The following is a 22,810-nucleotide window of genomic DNA, read 5'->3' as shown; positions in this document are numbered from 1 at the left end:
ATACTTAACTTACAAAAATGCTATTTTTTGAAAAATGTTGAAGCATTAAACAATGCTTTTTCTGCTGTGGTTGAAGCTTGTTTTTATCTAAACGCATACATGCCGAATATATTTCGGAATTGTCAAATCAAACAATGTTTAGTTGTGTAAAAGACACAAATTTATAAAAATGATTGGTTTTGATGTATTATTTTATTTTTGAACGATACTCGATTTCGGTACTTAATTGAATGGTTGGTTACAGTTTAATGGGCAGCTCTTTGAATTTTGCTAAATGCATAAAATGGACAACTTCCTAAGTTTTTTTAAGGTAGGGTGTACAGGACTTACTTCCCAAGTTTTTTTTAAGGTAGGGGTGTACAGGACTTGTTAGGGTTTTCATATTTGCATGCCGTCCAAATATAAAAAGCCCAACAAGACTGGGGACGAGGTTGGTGGCGGCCTTTAATTTTTTAATCTAATTTAACAAAAATACTTTGTTAAAAATAAGTTTGACTTGTAGGAATAGAATTTGAAAGTTTGATGGGTACGGTGCCCCACAACTGCAAAACAATGTAAACAATAAATATATTCGACAAAAAAATACAATCTTTTTTAACGATTTCTTTTTCATACCGGTCTTCATTATTGCCGGCCCTAAAACCCAGTAAGGACTGGCGAGTTTCTTGCTGTCCCGAGATATGAAGAAATCAGAAAGCCAAATGGAAAAGGCAACGGGGTATTGATTACCGGGTTTCGGGGTTCGGGGTTTGGTTCCAGGTTACGGGTCTTGATCATAGGATTTGTCACAGTTGTAAACACTGCGATGGAGAGTGAAGCAATTTCCATTTGTTTACATATCCATGGTCACCCATTCTAGGCATTCCAGCTATACTTTTAAATAGAAATATCAGAAGACGTCGAATCCATGGATTGGGGGTGTAGCTATTTTAAGAAACCGACAGGCGGGAAGTTTAATTATAAGCAGTGGAAATGTCGCAAAGAAGGGCACGTTTTTTTAAAAATAGCTATTGCTAAGTTTTCGTATTTTTCGTTTACTTTAAAAAAGATTGTACTTGAAGGATGGACTTTAGCATAATATTACCTAATGGTGAAAATATACATATACATTTGAAATCAAAGAAATTGAAAGGAAATTTCCTTGTGGAAGAAACATTTAATGCACTGAAAATATCAAACGATAGCCAAATTTTCGGTTTACGATACTCGGACAAAAATGATGCTGGTATGAATTGGTTACAACCGGAAGAAAACCTAAGGACACTGAAATATTTGCGTTCTATCTCAGACACTGAGGAAGTTTGTTTACACTTTGCTGTGAGGGTTTATCCAAGAAATCCAGACTTAGCAATAACAACTGCAGAAGGAAGACGCTTATTCAGGCATTTTATGAAAGGGCTGTTGATTAATGGAGACTTGGGTTGCAATGTTAAAACACATGCTATGCTTGATGCCTTTATAGCACAAGCTGAACTGGGTAATTTTAATGTAAATGAAAAAGAGTATTCTACAGAAATGAACAAATTCGAAATATTTGCTCCAACAACACTGAGTTGCAATGAAACAATTTCTGAAATTAATTATATGAAACTGGTAAGAGTGTATCACAAACAATTACAGGGTACTCGCCCAGCACAAGCAGATATATTATATCTTAGTCTTGTTCAAAAAGTTCCCCTCTATGGTTATATCATTTACAATATTTGTGATAAAGCTACAGAGAGTTTTTTCATTGCTTTGTCAGAAAATGGAGTTCATTTCGTATATGAGTCATATATTGAAAAGTTTACTCTTCCTAAAAGGATGGAAACATTTGCCTGGAGAGATTTGGTTTATTTGGAAATTGAAAAACACAAAGTTAAAATGGGGTTTTTCCCACAACAAGGAGACTTTGCTGAAAGACAATTTAAATTAAAAAGTAAATACAGCAATGGTGGCATATTTCGATTTGAAATGGATTTAAATAAATATAAGGATCTGTATCTTAATGTTGTTGATGGGTTAGAAGTATTTGATAGCCGTAAGCAAGCACAAAGATGTTATACTACAAAAATACCACAACGAAATAAATCATGGAACAAAAAATTCAGCTCTTTCAGACATTCTTTAAGAAACTCTGTAAGACGGAACAAAACGAGACACCACAGCAACTATGAGGGGACGAAATTTGTTGAGCATGATAAACGAAGAATTCATTCGGAGTAACATTTCTCAATATTTGTATAATACCTTAAGCATGTGAATGAGTAATTGTACAAATATTTAAAGTAAAATGGCTTATTTTAAGAATTTTTGTTTACAATGTGAGTTTGAGATGTTTACAAAATTTAAAAAACATCTGCTCTTATAATACCCAGGAGTTAATAATAAAAATAAAAACATTGAAAAAGTAATATAATATCCTGTACTGTTTTCCATATAAGGATGTGTTATAACATGAATAGGAATTTTTGTGAGAAATCTAGTCTAGGTTGTGTTTGTTACAAAAATTCTTGATTCCTTAAAGGGGATTGAATTTCACAAACCTGCTAGATCTCATAAAATTTCATTAAAAACACGCCAGGCTTTATCTTTGTGTCCATTTTCTAATAATTTTACAGTAAATTACAGAATTTGAGAACTAGTTCTGAAAAACTTAACTAGAAATTTTCTTGCAAAATTAAATTCTGTGAATTGTTAAATTTGCGTTCAATTTAACGGTATTCTTCTCTCGTCTGGTCTGGTTATTATTTTTATAATTTGGAAGTTCTCAACCAATTATATTTTTAATTTAAATCTTGAAAGTACATTTGCTATATAAACGAATGCGATTATTAAAATTTTTTATTCTGGTTTATTCTATATAGATGATCAATGAAATAGCGATCACTAAAAGTTATTTGATTAGTGATCATATTGTGTTTTATATATTTATTATTTATATTTGTTACATGAAATTATCTTGTAGTCTATGGTTACAAATTTAGCTAGCCCCTCTAACAATATCAGATAATTCTGAAACCTGAATATTGTTTTGTATTTCAACCTCGAATGTGTACACAATTGTGACAGTGATTTTATTATAAAAGTTATTAAACTTGGTGCATTTTTGAAATGTGTTTCGTTAAATATTTTTTTTCACGTATATTTTTATGTCAAAAATTTTATTTATTTTCTTTCTCTTTTTTTTTTGCCAAAACATAAATTATTAGAAGCTGGTAATAAATCCGAAATGACCATTACGCTTTTTTATTGTTTTTCTCTCTGTCTGGTAATCTTCAGGGTTTTTCTATATGAAAACGGTAAGGCGGAATAAATTTAGGTTGCACGAGAAAAAATGGGATATAAAAGAGCAGAGATACACTAAGACCGTTTTTGGCGCACCTACATGCACTTGTGGGAGCATCGGTGAATACCCCTCTATCAGTCCCTCACCCAACACCTATATTGAGTATCCATGCACAGTTGTAAACATGGCACATACATCTATGTTCAACGCTCCTACACCACGTAACAGTGACTACTTGTATACATCCATCATTCATTCAGTCCCACACTCGCTGCTCATCGTATCGATCAAAGCACACTTGTGAACATCGGCCAATCTTTCATTCAAAACACGTTGCTACCCCACTTTTTGGCGCAGTTCCATGAACATCAATGAATCCCGCCCTAAATCCACTGCTAACCGCCTCGATTAGCTGCTCATTGTCTATATCAGCGCATACTTGTTAACTTTGGCGAATACTTGATGCATACAACGTGTGAGAACCATCAAAAGTTGTGACCGCGCGTTCGCGAAGACTTCTACTATAGTCATTGACTCCTTATTTATTAGAAGAGTTAAACAAGAAGTCTAAGCCTTGTTTAATGAAGCATATGCCCGAAACTCATAAACACTTTGTCCCATCCAATTCACATGGTTTTCACGGCGGGCTATTTCCCGTGTGAAAATGCTTAACTCGTATTTTTCAAACGGCCTGGCTATTTTGTCAAGGATTGTTACATGGAGTTTGCGCCGCAATTCGACACTCCTTCAATTGCAACCTAGGTTTTCACAATAGCAGGTACAACAGCAGCGCGATGGAGAGATTTGTAGAAAAATAAAAATGGCTACCTGGCTAAACACACTGAAAGGTTGCTGCAAGTGTTTAAAGTTTTGATTTGGTATATAACGAGTAAAAAATGGATAAATTATTGTTATTTTATGGCTTTCGTAGCTACCGTTACTCATTATTGCATATAATAAAAAATAAAAAGAAGATGGGATGGAGGCAGCACAGCTAGCTAGCTGCCAGAACACACAGGACAGTCAAACAACAAAAACTACTTTTGTGACACATTGTATCTCAATATGAAGCAAATAATAACACAACAACTCTGTTTAAATAAAACATATGAACTATGAAAACTTTTTTTTAATAAAATATAAACTATCATATAGCTAGTGTTTTATAACATCTATTCACAGAAAAAAATGATGATGATCTAGAATTTGTTTTCTTTTGCAAGAGAAAATTTGGCATTGCCATGCTCATAAAAATAAAATATATTTGTATAAAATACATATTCTTTGATGTAAATATTATAAATTTTATGCTGTAATAGTCACCATACTTTCTATATGATTACGTCGTAAACATTTATGTACCAAATGTTCTGACAAAACATTAATTCACACACATTTATATTAAAAAATTGATTTCTTTGAGCTTTCTAATTGGGAAAATTAATATTCATACTCTTGCGAAAGACACTATCTCACTGATTCACAAATATACATTGCAAATGTTATGCAAACAAAAAGTATATAGCAGAATAAGGAAATAAGGAAAATATACATCTAACACGAACTATCAACATACTGAACTTTTAAACAAAAAACGGTGTCTAAATTTCTAAATCAGAAAAAACCTTTTTCATGAAAGCACTCTCTTGTTTCATCTCCAAAGGTTAGAGTTGGATGTATGTCATGTAGTGTTCCTATATCAATGTTATTGATAATGGTTGCTAAATGAGGATACTGAATATAATTAACCACTGAATTCTGTTTATTCTGGGAAATTCTATTTGCCTTTCTAATTGCCATGTATTTAGCTTTCCCCATGACATTGTGGCTGTAAAAAACATTGAGAGAACGTAGTTTATTATCTTCTGAATTGTAAAATTCTTCATTTGCTATTTTGATGGTAGTTTCCTTTATCTGTTTTACTACAGATGATTTAGCATTCAATAAACTTTTTGCAAACATTTTTGAGGGGATTTTCGAACACAATGTGTCAATCATACCAAACATAACCGGCTGAACAGATTCCTTAGACCCTCCGTGAATGGCAGAACAAGCTTCAAATGTTTCCAGACGACGTGTATCTTTTGCTGATCTATTTAAATCACTAGATGATGGGAATTTACTACGCCTCTCAGCTGTTACCTTGCTGATGCTAAATTTGACTTCAGAGTCCACTCTATTCTTACTACACTCATAGTTTAGGTGTCTAACACGTTTTCTTTTTCTAGCTAATCTATTTCTTAACTTATCAACATCCCTTTCAATCAAAGTTATCTCACTGCTCAATGCTGCTAATTGTTTTTGTTTTTCCTCAATTAGGTTACTCTGATTTGAAATTTTCAAATCCATATCGTTGATTTTTTTTCTGTTTGATGTATATTTTCCTAACTGGGAAAACTTAATGTTTTGTGCCTTTGACTTTCCTTTAGGAGGCATGGCATAGAAATACAACAAAATAAAAACATTTAACTAGGATAAAAATCCAATTCTGTCAATAACTACATACCATACCATATTGATTGACAACTTTGTACGATGCAGTTATATTTAATGTCTTTGTTGACACTTTGTAATGTAAAATACATTTTTTTTCATCGTCACATATTATATCACCGACGGCATTGCTTTTAAACTTCTTTTTGAATATTTTATTGATATCAAGGCTAGACAAGTTTGATAAATGGAATTTCAATGACCCAAGATGGTGAAAAATAATACTAATTTCTTTAATGATACCACTTTTGTCTTTCTTAACAATCAATTCTCTACCGTAAGCTGTGCGGAAGTCGCGAATGGCTTTATAAACAGCTAAAAATATTTCGGAATGGACACGTTCATTAATGACAACTTTGAAGGGATTATACAAAGTTTGTTTTGCTTGAATTTTTCGATTAAGAGATGTTAAAATTGTATCGAAGTGAAACTTTATTAAATTGATGACGAGGATATTTTTTTCGTCCAACTCTGCATATGAATCAATTAAATCTGACATCATTATACATGATCTAAAAACATAGGTAATTATAAATATATATATTATATATATATATAGAAAAGAAAAGTTATTATCTGTCATTTTAGAAAAAGAAGATGAAAAAGAGAGGATATTTTTATTTACTATCTTAAGTGGATAAATTTTGGAGAGTATTTAATGGTGAATGACCAAAATGGAATACTTGGCGGGGATTTAATTTTGCGAATGATAAATTTTATAAAATTTGGCGAGGATTTAATTTGGCGAATACAAAAAAATGTTTATTTTAACGGAATTTATTTTGGCGAATGACACAAAGAAATGAATTTTTATGTCTTGGAATGTTTTAAAAAAAATAAGAATAAACGTATATATATATAAACACAAGTTCGTTATTTATAGGGAAAAAACATTTTTCTTTTCTTAATTAAAAAAAACGGTATTCCAATTCCAGCTCCTTTTAGATCGTTTATTCCTTAAATATATAAATTAGTGGAAATAGTTTTTCTTATGTGGTCCTTCTTTTATTGCCTGTAAGAATGCGCGTACATATACAGAACTTTGTAAACATTCGCTCATCTATACACAGAACTCTAGCTAGCTACGGTTTAACGCATCTATTTTGCCTAAAAACCCTAAATTTTTCCTTGTTACTTGTGGATGAATGAAAACTTGCGAAAAAATTAATACATGAGAAAATTTAGTCAGAATAAAGCATAGCTAGCTATAGCTATACAATGGGACAACACATCCACAAAATATTTAGCTAGCTAGCTAGCTTTAAAGACAAGTTTTAATTTTTTTTATATGGATGGGTTTCTTGTATATATTGTGAAAAATTGAGAAGTCGGCTATATGAGACCTAAAATATACTTATACTCATAGGACATAGCCAGATAGACCATTAACACACCTTAGTTTACAGAATATAATAAAAAAGAAACAATTTAAAAATGGCCGCCATTTCTTAATTCCTGAGACTGCCATACGTAGCTTACTACAATTTTCCCATACTTCCGTTGCTTTTATTTACCAAAAAAACTTCAAAATTAAAAAATGTAAAACAACAGAATTGAAGATTCGTCTTACAACTTGCGTTTTAATGCCTTCAAATAGAAAAATAATACCATTTAATACTATTCTATACCCAACAAAGTTTGTTACTGGAAGGGTAAAATTGAAAGAGGCACTATTTCAAGACAGCTAAAAAGACATTCCACGATGTTCAACATAAGCATGTTTATATTCGATCGAAAGAAAATTTATTCGACTTTCAAATTCTAGCGCTCGTAAAACCATCAGACACGTTTAAAACACATACCAGATAAAAGTATGGTACCATGTACCAAAGATATAATACTTACGGTCCTCGACCGTTTTTAAAAACCTACGGGCCGAAAAACGCGGACGCTTTTGATAAGCATTTCTTGGACCGTTTTTACCCGGAGTAAAACTGGAGTTCATTTCGTATATGAGTCATATATTGAAAAGTTTACTCTTCCTAAAAGGATGGAAACATTTGCCTGGAGAGATTTGGTTTATTTGGAAATTGAAAAACACAAAGTAAAAATGGGGTTTTTCCCACAACAAGGAGACTTTGCTGAAAGACAATTTAAATTAAAAAGTAAATACAGCAATGGTGGCATATTTCGATTTGAAATGGATTTAAATAAATATAAGGATCTGTATCTTAATGTTGTTGATGGGTTAGAAGTATTTGATAGCCGTAAGCAAGCACAAAGATGTTATACTACAAAAATACCACAACGAAATAAATCATGGAACAAAAAATTCAGCTCTTTCAGACATTCTTTAAGAAACTCTGTAAGACGGAACAAAACGAGACACCACAGCAACTATGAGGGGACGAAATTTGTTGAGCATGATAAACGAAGAATTCATTCGGAGTAACATTTCTCAATATTTGTATAATACCTTAAGCATGTGAATGAGTAATTGTACAAATATTTAAAGTAAAATGGCTTATTTTAAGAATTTTTGTTTACAATGTGAGTTTGAGATGTTTACAAAATTTAAAAAACATCTGCTCTTATAATACCCAGGAGTTAATAATAAAAATAAAAACATTGAAAAAGTAATATAATATCCTGTACTGTTTTCCATATAAGGATGTGTTATAACATGAATAGGAATTTTTGTGAGAAATCTAGTCTAGGTTGTGTTTGTTACAAAAATTCTTGATTCCTTAAAGGGGATTGAATTTCACAAACCTGCTAGATCTCATAAAATTTCATTAAAAACACGCCAGGCTTTATCTTTGTGTCCATTTTCTAATAATTTTACAGTAAATTACAGAATTTGAGAACTAGTTCTGAAAAACTTAACTAGAAATTTTCTTGCAAAATTAAATTCTGTGAATTGTTAAATTTGCGTTCAATTTAACGGTATTCTTCTCTCGTCTGGTCTGGTTATTATTTTTATAATTTGGAAGTTCTCAACCAATTATATTTTTAATTTAAATCTTGAAAGTACATTTGCTATATAAACGAATGCGATTATTAAAATTTTTTATTCTGGTTTATTCTATATAGATGATCAATGAAATAGCGATCACTAAAAGTTATTTGATTAGTGATCATATTGTGTTTTATATATTTATTATTTATATTTGTTACATGAAATTATCTTGTAGTCTATGGTTACAAATTTAGCTAGCCCCTCTAACAATATCAGATAATTCTGAAACCTGAATATTGTTTTGTATTTCAACCTCGAATGTGTACACAATTGTGACAGTGATTTTATTATAAAAGTTATTAAACTTGGTGCATTTTTGAAATGTGTTTCGTTAAATATTTTTTTTCACGTATATTTTTATGTCAAAAATTTTATTTATTTTCTTTCTCTTTTTTTTTTGCCAAAACATAAATTATTAGAAGCTGGTAATAAATCCGAAATGACCATTACGCTTTTTTATTGTTTTTCTCTCTGTCTGGTAATCTTCAGGGTTTTTCTATATGAAAACGGTAAGGCGGAATAAATTTAGGTTGCACGAGAAAAAATGGGATATAAAAGAGCAGAGATACACTAAGACCGTTTTTGGCGCACCTACATGCACTTGTGGGAGCATCGGTGAATACCCCTCTATCAGTCCCTCACCCAACACCTATATTGAGTATCCATGCACAGTTGTAAACATGGCACATACATCTATGTTCAACGCTCCTACACCACGTAACAGTGACTACTTGTATACATCCATCATTCATTCAGTCCCACACTCGCTGCTCATCGTATCGATCAAAGCACACTTGTGAACATCGGCCAATCTTTCATTCAAAACACGTTGCTACCCCACTTTTTGGCGCAGTTCCATGAACATCAATGAATCCCGCCCTAAATCCACTGCTAACCGCCTCGATTAGCTGCTCATTGTCTATATCAGCGCATACTTGTTAACTTTGGCGAATACTTGATGCATACAACGTGTGAGAACCATCAAAAGTTGTGACCGCGCGTTCGCGAAGACTTCTACTATAGTCATTGACTCCTTATTTATTAGAAGAGTTAAACAAGAAGTCTAAGCCTTGTTTAATGAAGCATATGCCCGAAACTCATAAACACTTTGTCCCATCCAATTCACATGGTTTTACGGGCATATAATTCCACAAACTTTGCATTGTTAAATAAAAAGTTACAAATTAACATTGTTCTTAAAATTGATCTATAGCTAAAGAACAGTTCGCTAGAATCCCCCCCATTTAGCCTATGTAATTAGGTGCAAATTACTCCGAGAATATGGTAGCAGGTTAAAGTATTTAATGAAAAAAAAATGTGACAAACAACATGTCTGTCTGAATAAAAAAATGATTTTTGGAAGATCTGGTTCAGTTCAGCATTAAAATTACCAATAATGTGAACGATTACTTGTGTTGAAGACTGACCACACAATTACACAAGTTTATGTGACCAAAGATGAATTTATCAAAGCAAATTCAATAAGTAAGTTTTTAGAATAAGACTTAACATGGCATAACCCATTCAATCGTTATTTTAGCTGGTTTAAACCCTCATCCCTAAGATATAAAATATCTAAAAGCGCAGTAACAATAGTAAAAAAAGAAACAAAGAAATCTAAAAAATGATGGTGTGTTGTATCAAAAATATACTATATACATAAGTTATTATAACAAATTATTATTATCTATTGTCACTTGGTTCAGTATCTTCGTTTATCGCCTCATCTGTTATATTTTCATTTTCATCTGCGTTGTCATTCTCTGGATAACCATCAGCCCACCACTGTCTTTCTCCAGAACACATTATAGAATAAAGACCAACTGCAATCACATAAATGATAAATGTTATCCAAAACACTATTTTCCATTCCGACGCTTTCTGAAATTTACAAAAAGAAAGTCACTCTATACAAACATTCAATACAGGATATTGTATAATATGATTTACAGAACAAAACAGTCTTAAATTTCAAGTTAGACTTCAAAAAAGGTTTATTTACAAACCTGGTTTTATTTGTGTGTACGTAAAAAAGTAAGGAAAATATCGGAGTTTATTTTACTAAACTGATTATGGTTGGTTAAAAACTCGTTTTTTTTGTTATAGTCGGGATTGCAGATGTAACTGTTTTTTGGAACAGAACACATTTAAAGAAAATCAAATTCAGTGTTCACATAAACTCTTATCTAAGTATTTAGGAAACTCTAAAAGAAAATCTAGAGAAACGAGGTTCATTCCACAGGCCGACATATTTATTTTAAAAAACAGTAAGAAACCTTCACCTTGTTTTTAACAATATATCCTGTAACCATTGGACTGAGAAAACCAGGTATGGTTGCAAATGTGTTTGTGATACCCATCAACACGCCTGCGTATCTTGGTGCTAAATCTAAATGATTCACGGCGTATCCAGTGGCGTTCAACCCACTGAAACCGACGCCTAATATCAAGAAAGCAATTGCTTCAGCTTTCTTTATATAATAACCAACCATAAGAATAAAGAAACCTGCTAGTATACAACCTACAAAAAAAAAACAAGCCGTAAATTATGTTGTTGTCAAATGTTTTTGAATTTTTAGTTGTGTAATTCACAGTCCTGTTGGAATGAAGGATGGGGAGCTTCACTTGCATGATGCGTCACATCTTCGCTTAATGCTTTAATTTTAATTCATAAAACTTTACCCAGGAAGTCTTTAAGTCGAACGAAGTGGAATATATGGGGCGGTTAGAAAATGCAAAGCATAGATATTATATATTATTTTTGTATATATGGAAAAAAATACGATAATTACCAATGCGGGGGATATGATTATTCCACTCTAGAGTACGAAGTTTTTAAACCTTAATATAATGATGAACTATTTGAAAGCGGAAGTGATTTATTATTTCCGCCTTCAAATTGTTGAGGGAAGGAAGTGGTTATGTAAGATTCTGCGCTAATAAAAATAGTTTTTATTGATTGTTTTACTTGTAATTGATTTTAAACCTAGACTATATCAAAGCATAAATCATTTTGCAGATAAAAAGATATTGCCTATTTTTTTATAATCAGTCGTAACAAAAAAGTGGATTGTTCTTACCAACGCCATAAAACAGCTTACGCACTCCAGTGACAGTAAGATAACCATAACGAAGTATCATGTCTGCAGATATCCCTCCAAGAGGACCAAGAAAAGCTTTAAACAGGTAAGGTGTAGCTGCAACAAGTCCCATCTAAAAATTACGAAATATTACAATATCATTGTGTGTTTTTTGCACCAAGCCCTGGAGATAAAATTTGCTTATTTGCTTCTGATGTTTTGTGAGATATGCTTAAAAATTCTCACAGTTTTAATATCTAAATGTTGAACATCTTTTAAGTAGGTTGGCATCTGTGTAAACAAAGTGTAATATCCCCAGCATGCACCAAAATGACCAACAATGATTGCCCACATAGGAACAGATGTGAAGATCGCTTTCCATGGTGGTGATTCAGTCTAAATAAATAAAAAAAATATTCTTTAGTTAGCCTTTACATTAAATTCCATTTCAGTGCACCAAGTTACAGCGCATATGCAGTTCGCACGATTCTGATATAGAAACTTTATGTAAACATGATAAATCTTATTGCGGTTTGAAATGTCATTTTGGCTCCATGTGAAGGCTACTTTTTTACTCTAAATTCGTTTTCCACTCATGCTAACATGGAACCTGGCAGTTTTCAACAGTGGAACCGTTCAGATTTTCATAAGAAGTAAATAAAACCACCATACGTTGATAGCAAAGGTAAGAGAAGTGGTATATATGATGGAGTCTAATCTGTTTAAATAATTCAAATGTCTACAGACGCGAGATGTAACATAAAACGCATCCTTAAAAGGTCTTATAGTTGTTAAAAGTGACCCTGGGGACAGGGTTAAGGTCAGGTTTAGGCAAAGGCAAGTTTTCTGCGTTATCTTCAATATAACCACTCCCAACATCGCAGGGTCGTGTTTGTAATAAACTTTACCCTGCTTACCAATGGATCAAAAGGTTTCTCAGCTATAGATTTTTCTATGTAATTTCGTTCTCTTGAAGTTATACCAGGATGAGTGGATGGCGTATCATAAATTATAAACGCCCATAATATGTACCACAAAATACCAAGAAAACCTAAAAAAAAGAATGTAAAGACAGCCTAATATTATATTTTTCCGTCATAGAGCCGTAAATATATGCTGAGTGACGGTTCTAATTATCAGTCAGTTTTAACTCGAAGTCGCTTTTTCATGTTTTTAATTAGAATGGTAATGCAATCAATTAGCACTATTACCTTATTTCTATACAAATAATTCGTATTTAAACCGTGTACTTATACAAGTTGTTAGTGTCTTTATACTTTTGTGACTAAGTCAGAAACAGAAAGTAATCCCTCAGGTTTTTGCGACTTTTTATTCAAAAAACGACCTAGGAGCACAACTATTACCTTATTTCTATACAAATAATTCGTATTTAAACCGTGTACTTATACAAGTTGTTAGTGTCTTTATACTTTTGTGACTAAGTCAGAAACAGAAAGTAATCCCTCAGGTTTTTACGACTTTTTATTCAAAAAACGACCTAGGAGCACATCTAACTGATTCTTCCTGTATTTAAAACAACAACAAATATAAAATTGAGGCGACAATCAAAGCATATATCAACGCTCCTCTCAGTGTAAGCAAATTCATTACGCTTAACCAATACAAGTAAAAATGAATTATAACTTGAAACGACAAAAAATCAAAGAAATTACAAAGTAAAGGTGTACATACCAAAAAAATAGAAGACAGAGGGCCAGCCTCCATCAAAGCCATATTTTGCTAATAAACCAGTAAGTGGAATAGCTATAATATTACCAACAGGTGATCCTAAAAAATCAAAATTAAATCAAAAAAATATCCTCAGTGAATTGAGAATTTTTTAAACGACAACAAATTATTTTAAAGTTGGATAAGACGTTCTGGAGTTTGGAATCAAAAAAAGAGGATAAAAGGGTGGGCGTAAAATAGGGCGGAGTGGGAGTGGGGGAAATATTATGGTTACTTTATTCAGGTTGCTGCAGTGCAAAATAGTTTTTAATTCTCTTATTGAGACTTCTTGCATTCTAATATACTGTTTTAAACTAATAAAAGGCAAAAGTGATTAGCCTGTTTTTAAAGAATAAACATTTTAAAGAATAAAATACTTTGCTTATCTCGATAAATTAATGAAAGAATTTTTTCTAGCACATGTGTCAACTGCAAAATTAATATAAAAAAATCACTGGATTACATGGAAGTAGTTTAAAACAGTGAAAGCAATTTTAGTTGTCTTTGGAACTATTCGTTTGTGCTGCGCATGTGCAAAAAGTGATTTTAAAACATTTAAAAAATCTTGCCACAGTACAACTAATTGAAATATGTGCTTCCACCTTATAAATCCAGTCAAATTTTTAGCATTGACAAAAACCTAATTGTGAGAAAAACATTAATTACTTAGGCAATTTTGAACTCCCTCTAAAACCAATTTTTTCTCATTGATAAGTAAGTACCTGCTATTGCCATGGTTACCATAGTACTTCGTTCAGTAGGCGGTGACCATTTTGCCCATATTGCAATGACGCATGGAAATGTCACGCCAAGAAATAATCCCTGGACAATTCGAATACCAACTAGTCCGTACACGTGATATCGCGTGGCAACCGGTGTGATGAGCGCCAGTAATGACGCAAGTAACGTGCCATAGCCAAATATACGAGTGCCACCGAGTTTCATGGCTATCCATGCACCAGGAACTTGTAATATCCAGTAACCATAATAAAATGAACCGAGTACTAATGCTGAAGGTAAGAAGAGAATTTTAAATTGAGTGAATTAAAATACGAAATGTGGATAGAAAACGTTGCTTTCCCGAAAGCCGATCATTGTTTTAAAGTCAATAGAAAAAAGATGATATCTAATGTTACCATTTTTTAATTATCTATTTGAAATACCGTAAATGCTCGATTAATCATCTCCTCTCCCCTTCCTCAGAGGTTTTTTTTTTATCAAAAATGATTTTAAAGGTGGGGCTCAATTTTGATTAAGATTATTGCAATCAGTAGCTCAATTACCAGGGCATGTACGCCTTACCATAGGAAGTGATTTCCTTTTTTTAAAAAACGAACTCATCTCTGGTACTTATTGGACACATTAAAAAGCGAAAGCTGTTTGTTGACGGTAGTTCGGTTGGGGTCTAATGGAATGAACTTAATCGAGTATTCACAACAGTAAAAGTCTCTCTTGTTAGAAAGTTCAGGAGGATTAGATTGTAAAACTCCAGAGGGGGTTGTGTAGGGGAACATAAAAAATTGTTTTTGCTTGAGACGGTATTTGAACGACAACTGTACGATTGAGGTTTAAGACATTTTTTCGAATGATGACACCCCGCTCAGAACGGATTCGCAGCCCTGAATACAAACGTTGTAAAGGTAAGCAGATAAACAAAATGTTAACGCCCTTGTGACATCACCGTATTTTCCAAATAAAAATTGATCTCAAAGTTAAACTCCTTAATTAGTTAGAATACAAATAAATGTTTTAAATTACCTTGATCGTGCGAATCCCAGTGAAACTCAGCCACCTAAAGGTAGAAGAGATTATAGTAAAAGTTGTCAAAAAATACCAAAAGACTATTTAAAATTGTGTTTTTCTTTCTTTAAATGCGGCAGAAACCTATTTCTCTAGCTTTAGGTGCTGCAACGTCACAACTTAATGAATTCGCCATTGCATGGTTAAAAAAGATTGAGAAGATCAAGTATTTTTTAAAAATATAAATTGTTGTGGAAAACTTATATTTGCACATGTGGCGTTAGTGCATGCTAAAACATTATCTTAAAAACACTGAAAATTTCCACGAACCGCGGGGAAGAGAGTGGTGAAGGGGACATACGCTAATTTTTTAATGCCTTTATTGTTAAATTTATGTTTGGAAACAGCTTCTGGAATATTTTACTGTTACTGTTACTTTTGTAATTTTTCCGTTTTTAGGCTGAACATTTTTAGACTGCTGGGCAATGTTGAATCCAAAAAAAACCTTAACATTATCAATCATAGTTTTTGTAGACTCTTGAGAAACCCTTTAATACATTTTTGTTGATTTTATTTGTATGTTTCGCCTAATACACCATGAGTCATACTTTTGTTAAACTCGTAAAATATGAATACCATATTTGAATTCAGCATAGTTTGTTTAATTTATGTGTAAAAGTTTAACTTGATACGCCAACAGAAAGTGCAATTTTGAGAAGATATATCACAGTTAAAGTCTTCTTAATGCTCAAGTTACCATGTCCCGCCTCGCTTTCAAAAGGAGGTTGGACATGCCACAAATCTTTAAATTAGAATAGCAGGTTGTTTACTTGCTGCATTGTTTCGAAATTTTCTTTGTTTATGACATTTTTGATAAGGAATTCAAATTTGTTGTCCGTTTTTCATAAAACTCAACAGAAAAAGTTGCGGCACATCAAAAGAATAAGTCTCGGGAAAGGTGTATTCGTTCCCAAAACAAATAATTTCTATTTTGGTGATCAAATTTTACAAAAACGCATCAAGCACTTAACATCAATAGCGAGGAGGTATTTTATAGGAAATACTACTTCCTATCCCTTCTCTCACTTGTTACAGATTGTTACTTGTTCAAGAAAGAAACTCCAGGGACGAGATTAGCTAAAAAAGTACTTTAAATAAGTTAGGTCTAATTATAAAATTAAAATTACTTACGCGCACAGTAATTTTGCCACTCCGAGTCAACCGTGTCCTGTTATTTACCATGGCAACAATAGCAACATTTATATTTACACGAAGAGAATATATAATAGCGAAACCTAAGAATAACATCAACAACAACACATAACGCTTTGGTAAAATAGTTATTTCCTCAGCTGGAAGTCTTTCTTTTTCTGTTCCTACTTCTACATCGGAGACTGTTACATCTCCATCATACGAATTCGATCCATCACCATCTTTCGTTGGTCTACTATCGCATTCAGTATCTGTACCAACAGACTGCATGTTACTACCGTCTTTAGGTACGGCGTGCGTTTCCTTCTTTTTATTAGGAGAGGGTGATCGTCGAACCATTGACGCTTCTTTATTTCTGTCACCTTTAACTTTATCCTGGTTTAAATCGGGACTTTCTGTACTAATGTTTTTCTTGCTGCACTCGTCGTCTTCTTGGGCAGAATTTCTAGCCTCGTTTTCATTGTTATTACTAGGAAAACTTTGTTGTGTTCCCTCTGAATTATTCTTATTATTTTCTTCTGTTTTTTTGCTCATAATTATTAATTTAATAAACAAGCCATGATAGACATTTTCGAACCTAACAAACGTTCAGACCCTACCTATCATGCGCAATGTGATGTCAAACAAGACGCTTTATTTATTCTGAAGAAAAAAAAAGCGTGCAAATACGAAGTGCACTCAAGCGTAAATCTGGATTTTCTTTCTTTCACGGTTAAAACCCGAGGTTCTATCATTACTATTTGTCACTATTTGATGTTCCAGGGTTGCCAAAGCCGCTAGTGGCATCGATGTAAAAGAGGCAAGAACCCCTGGAGACGAGGTTGCTACCACAGCCTGACTCTAAGAGAAAGGCGAGATTAAAAAAAAAAAGCAATAAGTTTTGGCATTGTTTGTTTGTAACGTTAAAAGCACTTATATCTGCACTCACACGGTTGCTGACCAAATCTTTTATCTGCAGTTGCTGAAATTTACTTGCAGGTTAATTACAACCGTATGGCAACTTTTAAACAATGCATTCGTGTTTCTTGGACGAAAAAATAGCCAGGGCGTTAACATTTTTCCTAGTGAGGTGAGCCTGAGCTCCGGATAAAATCCTGTGTCTATTTTGTCAAACTAGGAGGGCTCTGCATTGTTTTAACAGGATAAAAACCGTGGGATGCTGACATTGTTCCTACACAAATTTTTAAACCGTAAATAAAGAATTTGTAGGAACATAATCGTCTTGTGAATCCCATGTTAATTGTGCTTTGTACCATTAGTTGTTTATATCACGTGCTGGGGATGCTGATGTGCGAAGCGTTTACCGATACTGATAATTTAAATATTGTATTAACAAGAATACAGTCAACTCTGTAATTAGCCGAAACCTTCGATGCAGAGAGTTTTGTCCGTTAATTAGAAGTGTCCGCTATTTGGAAACTCGGTTTCTCGCCTATTTTGGTCCAAAAATAATCCCGGGTTACTTTAAGCTATTAAGGGTTCTAGGCAAAATGAACAGGCGAGTTTGCAGTAGTAGTTTATCGCTATGACCTCGTGAACCAAAAAAGTAGTTGAACATATCCACTTAACTTTTCCAAAGGAGTTTGTAAGTTCTTACAACTCCCCAAATCCACAGCACGCTGCAGTGTCACTGAAAAACGTGTGAACAGAGGGGTAGGGTAGGGACTGGAAATTCTTGTTACATACACCCTCCAAGGACTAAAAAAGGCAATCGAGTGGGTGAAGAAGGCCGCAGGACGAGAACTGAAATGTTTTTTTGTTTGTTTGTTTGAAACTAGACAAAAACATTAGAGGAGGGGAGGGGTGTAATCAAATTGTCCACTAATTAACTGTGCGCTATTAACAGCAAATAAATTTGTGTTGCCAGCTAAATCAAACCATGAAAAGCTATGCATGCGATAACTGTGTTAATTTTATCATTAAAAAAAATTAAAATTTATTAAAACAAATTTGTCAGTAAATAAATGTATTCCTGATGCAGTTCTTTTTAAAGTTTTTATCCATAGATCCGTTCTCGTGTATCAAGGTTTTTACATTTTGCAGTAAAATCTTTTATCACGAACACTTACTTTGCTCCCTTTCTGTCACTTTTAAATAAATTTTCTCTTTTTATTTTCGGAAATAAATTTTTGGGTTCTTGCGAGTTCAAGATGGAAGAGTCCACTGTGTTTTGCTTAGACTTTGACAAATCGCATTCGATTAATTTAGAAAGAAAAAGTATTTCAGGACGAAATTTTCCCCGTTCAGCTTTTTTTTCGGAAACAAACTTTTTAAAAATTACTAAGTTTTTCTTCCAAATTCCGCAACAACTTTATCCCCTGAAAGTAATCTTCACTTGTAACTACTATACTTACGCCGTAACTATATAAATATATAGAAAATATATAGAGAAATAAAATATTAAGGGCAGGCAAAATTAAATATTTCTTAGTGTTTTTTTGTAATACAAACCCGTATAAAAACCACACCCTATCTTGGGAGTAGGCTGTTTGACGGACTTGTCTAGCGTGCGGTGGTTTATGATTTGACACATCTTCAAGCATATAGATTTTTTAGAATAAAAAACAGCTTTTCGTCCCTAACTTTACATATAATAAAATCACATATATCACATATAATAAAATATCTAAGGCAATTATCTATGATTGCACAAATTTTGGCTACTATATACTGGAGTATTTCTGCATTTCTCAGTGAAGATGTTAGCTGGTGACAAAATAGTTCAAGGAATTCATCAAGTTCTTTGCCTAACTTTGGATCCTTAATTTTATTTTAAACGTCTACTCTAATTCTTAATGGAATATTGCAGTTTCATATAAGATATTAAATAATTTCAGATTTGAAAAATATTTACAACGTAAAGGTAGGCAATAACTCCAAGAACACAAGCCATTGTCCTGTTCCCGAGCACTAATCATTACTTGAATGGTTTTGTTTCCCTGCTCCACAAGACGACCTTGTGATTGTGAGTGACCAGATGAGCCACGGATAAACTTTGTTCCTCCTGGCCATAACACGAATGGATTATTTTAGGCATGCCAAATACTACCAGAAACATATCAATAAGTCTCCTTAGCTGTTTTACTTCTTAGAGGAAAAATGATACAGAATTCTGAAAAGTGATTCACAATCCATTTGAAATCCCCATCAGGTTTTGATTGCATGTCAATTAAATCAATCTGTGCAAAAAAATCAAATTGATAAACATTTAGTTTGATGTTCTTCTTTTAATATTTTTGTGATTTATCATGGCAAAAATTAGGAATTAAAATTAAATAAAAAAACAAACTAAAAATGCTCAACTTCACCACAAACCTTGCTTACATGTCTAGAAAAAAACATTTTGGTATACCTGTATACGTTGAAGAAATCCAGTTGGAATAATTGGCCTTAATGGACCTTTCTTTATTTGAACGTTTTTAATGTGCAAGTTACACATTTTAAATAGAAAATTCCGCAGCCGTTCTTGGTATGTTATCATATGTTTGAGATATCTATAATTAATTCAAAGCATATTTAAGACAAATAAAATATATATGATAAAAACGCAATAAATGCATTAATTTATTTAAAAACTGGAGTATATGCTGAACCTTTGCATACGTTTTTGCAACACCAGAATGTACAGCATCTTAATTGGCTTTTTAAACAATGTCAGATATTTGTGTGCCAACAACTACACGCTTGTAGTCTCAGAGAATTGATAATTCGCTATTCTAAAAGCACACTTATATAGATGTTGATATATCTTGTTTTTATCTGTTTTAAATGGAATAAATATTTAAATGATTAAGTGATTCAGGTGGGAGTTGAACCCACTGCCACTTTTGCAAGTGGTTCTTCCATTTAGAATCTGATTCGAACAAAATGCATGAAATAAGAATGCCAATTATAATTACTTATTTTAAAATATATTTATATTTTATAATATAGATGTGCTATAACATAAATTATATATACATTACCTTAAAGTATGGACAAACAACTTAATGCCTAGTGAAAGAGAGCATAACTGAGCTGTGTATTGCACTTTTTGAGCTCTTTAGGCCACCATAAAAAATATACTGTGTTTCGCGTCCTTAAGACCCTGCAAAAATGAGGCAGTCGGGCGTATTTTTTCCCAGGATTTTCAGATCGGAGCAAGCAAATTCGTTCCCTAGGCCAAGACAAAAGGAGTGCCCTAAAGGAATTTTAACAGAAATTAATTTTTGCGAGTTTTTGTCAATTTTGCATAAATTAGTTCTGGCGAAAAAAATTTTCTTTTTGAAAAATATCTGTTTTTATTACCAAAAGTGAGTTGGTCGGAGGATGCGAACACAACATATTTGTGATGACGACCTTATTTCTCGTCAAACGTGACAAAGTGGTTTCATTGGTGCGCAAAAATATATTTTTTTTTTTTTTTTTTAATATTTTAAATAACGAACTAACATCTGAATTTTAAATCATTTATTTGCCTTTCCTGACTTAGTAACTAGTATATGTTAATAAACAACAAACCTTTTCTTTTGCTGGAACACACAGGATATTGTGTAAATTTAATGCAGGATAACTTGACCCTGTACTGTTCTCTATTTACTCTCTTTTCCACTTTCCTTGGAATCCCTTCTCTTCCACCATTCAAATACTCCACAATAAAATTAAACAAATGTAGCAACTGCTAGCTACATAGATAGCTTAGTGTCAATGTAACCATCACCAGGACACGCTTTTTTCTAAAAGTAGGAACCAGCAGTAACCAGCAGTATTTTGAAGTAACCACCAGAGAACCAACAGTATTTGGAAGTAACCAACAGAGAACCAGACATTTTTTTAAGTAACCACAAGAGAACGACCAGTTAAATCGATAAAACGAATTAAACACATCTACCGCTTTGAATGTGAAACATTTAATAATGTACAACAGTTCACAACCCATTTTTCTGAAATGTTTATGACTAGTGTGACTTGGGCTTTATGCAACAGTTGAGACAGAAGACCAGACACGAGAATTAACAAGAACAAAATTAATATTTTAAATCACGAACTAACATCTGAATTTTAAAACAAATATAACAAAGAAACACTGTACGGAGGAGAGTCCAAAAAGAGACATTGTTTTCTTGTGATAGACGTTAAAGTTAAACTGCACAGTTTGAAGGCATCGAGGGTGAGAGATACCTCTACTGCCATTGTATCCACTGTTGAGGAATCCATATCAAATTTTAGTTTATTCTTCGCAGCTATTACACACTTCCTTCAACGCTTCCTAAAAAATTATTCTGCTTAATCAGATTATGTACTTGACCGAAGGGTTTTCATTTTACAATTTGTGTATTGTAAACCAAATATAACGCTATGCGGAGGAGGGTCAAAATCGAGACATTTTTTTCTTTTGGTAGACAAAGTAAAGTTCAAATGAATTAATAAATTGTGTGGAGAAACATTGTGGCATCCGGCGGAAAATATACGTTTGTTTTTCTCGCATGGTTTCTGTTCAAGTAAAAAACATTATGCTTTTGGCATGAACGTTTTTTTCTTGAAACATGTTATATTTTATCTCAAAGAATGAAACTTAATCCCGAAAATACTAGGTATTATCTTCTTGCTCTTCTTGTTTCCATTATTGCCTTTAGGCGAAATAAATAAATAAATAACTTAAGTTGGTATCGCGAATTTCGCGAATTTTATTATGTTTTCGAAAATTATTCTTCGCGGAATCAATTTTATTGAACCTCGTGAAAACAACTTAAACGTAGCTAGCTAGATAGCAAGAGCATAAAGTATCAGAAAAAAGCCCTGAGAGCTAGGTGCCCTTTTATTTATCATATTTGGTAGTTTTAAGGTCAAGAAGTGCTGCGCACAAAAATCCCAATACCTTTGCGCGGCTGTTGCAGCCTTATCTGGAGTAAATTAATAATAACTGCTGGTTCTCTTGTGTTACTTCATAATACTGTTGGTTCTCTGGTGGTTACTTCGAAATACTGCTGATTACTGTTGGTTACTGATGGTGCCTACTTTTAGTATCTACGCAGCACCAGGACAATGAAATTAAAAAAAAAACTGTACCTCCCGTCTTCCACAAAGTTTCCTTGCTTCCTTGCGTTTGTAGAGTTGTGCGATGTCTGACTAGCACAGTGCCAAGTTAGGTAATTTGCAGAACGCGAAAAATCCTGCCCAAGATGGTGTAGAGGACAACACGTAAGTAGAATATTCTGCCCCCCTAGATTATTCTGCCCCCCCCGTAGTTGTGACTAATTACTTTTAGTAGCAGCTATTTGTCCGGCAAGGCAGTTCGGCAAGGAAGCGAAGGAAGGTTGTAATAAATTTTATTGTACCCCTGATTTTTTC

General features: G+C 33.1%; 2 protein-coding genes across 2 annotated transcripts; one reads left to right on the top strand and one right to left on the bottom strand.

Moving 5' to 3' along the window:
- Positions 1–632: 632 nt before the first annotated feature.
- Positions 633–4,473, top strand: LOC130645795 (band 4.1-like protein 1). The gene has a single exon (XM_057451894.1). It carries the CDS (start codon positions 1,063–1,065, stop codon positions 2,203–2,205), a length of 1,143 nt encoding a protein of 380 aa, XP_057307877.1. The 5' UTR covers positions 633–1,062; the 3' UTR covers positions 2,206–4,473.
- A 5,863-nt stretch (positions 4,474–10,336) lies between these two features.
- LOC130645794 (vesicular glutamate transporter 1-like) lies at positions 10,337–17,512 on the bottom strand. The gene is made up of 9 exons (XM_057451893.1): positions 16,460–17,512; positions 15,287–15,320; positions 14,251–14,538; positions 13,493–13,588; positions 12,718–12,851; positions 12,047–12,196; positions 11,801–11,933; positions 11,003–11,241; positions 10,337–10,601 (listed from the first exon to the last, which is right to left on the bottom strand). Exons 1-9 carry the CDS (start codon positions 17,012–17,014, stop codon positions 10,404–10,406), a joined length of 1,827 nt encoding a protein of 608 aa, XP_057307876.1. The 5' UTR covers positions 17,015–17,512; the 3' UTR covers positions 10,337–10,403.
- Between the last annotated feature and the right edge of the window lie 5,298 nt (positions 17,513–22,810).

This window comes from Hydractinia symbiolongicarpus, chromosome 5 (genome assembly GCF_029227915.1).
Source record: "Hydractinia symbiolongicarpus strain clone_291-10 chromosome 5, HSymV2.1, whole genome shotgun sequence".
Lineage (NCBI taxonomy): Eukaryota > Metazoa > Cnidaria > Hydrozoa > Anthoathecata > Hydractiniidae > Hydractinia > Hydractinia symbiolongicarpus.
Note: the sequence above shows the minus strand (reverse complement) of the source record. Positions and strands in the feature narration are given on the sequence as shown.

Excerpts from the sequence above, each read along its gene's own strand:
- LOC130645794 (XM_057451893.1), bottom strand. The coding sequence starts at position 17,014 with ATGAGCAAAAAAACAGAAGAAAATAATAAGAATAATTCAGAGGGAACA. Across the intron at positions 12,197-12,717 it reads AGAAACCTTTTGATCCATTG|ACTGAATCACCACCATGGAA; the intron begins GTAAGCAGGGTA and ends TTATTTATTTAG. Across the intron at positions 11,242-11,800 it reads TAAGCTGTTTTATGGCGTTG|GTTGTATACTAGCAGGTTTC; the intron begins GTAAGAACAATC and ends TTTTTTTTGTAG.
- LOC130645795 (XM_057451894.1), top strand. The coding sequence starts at position 1,063 with ATGGACTTTAGCATAATATTACCTAATGGTGAAAATATACATATACAT.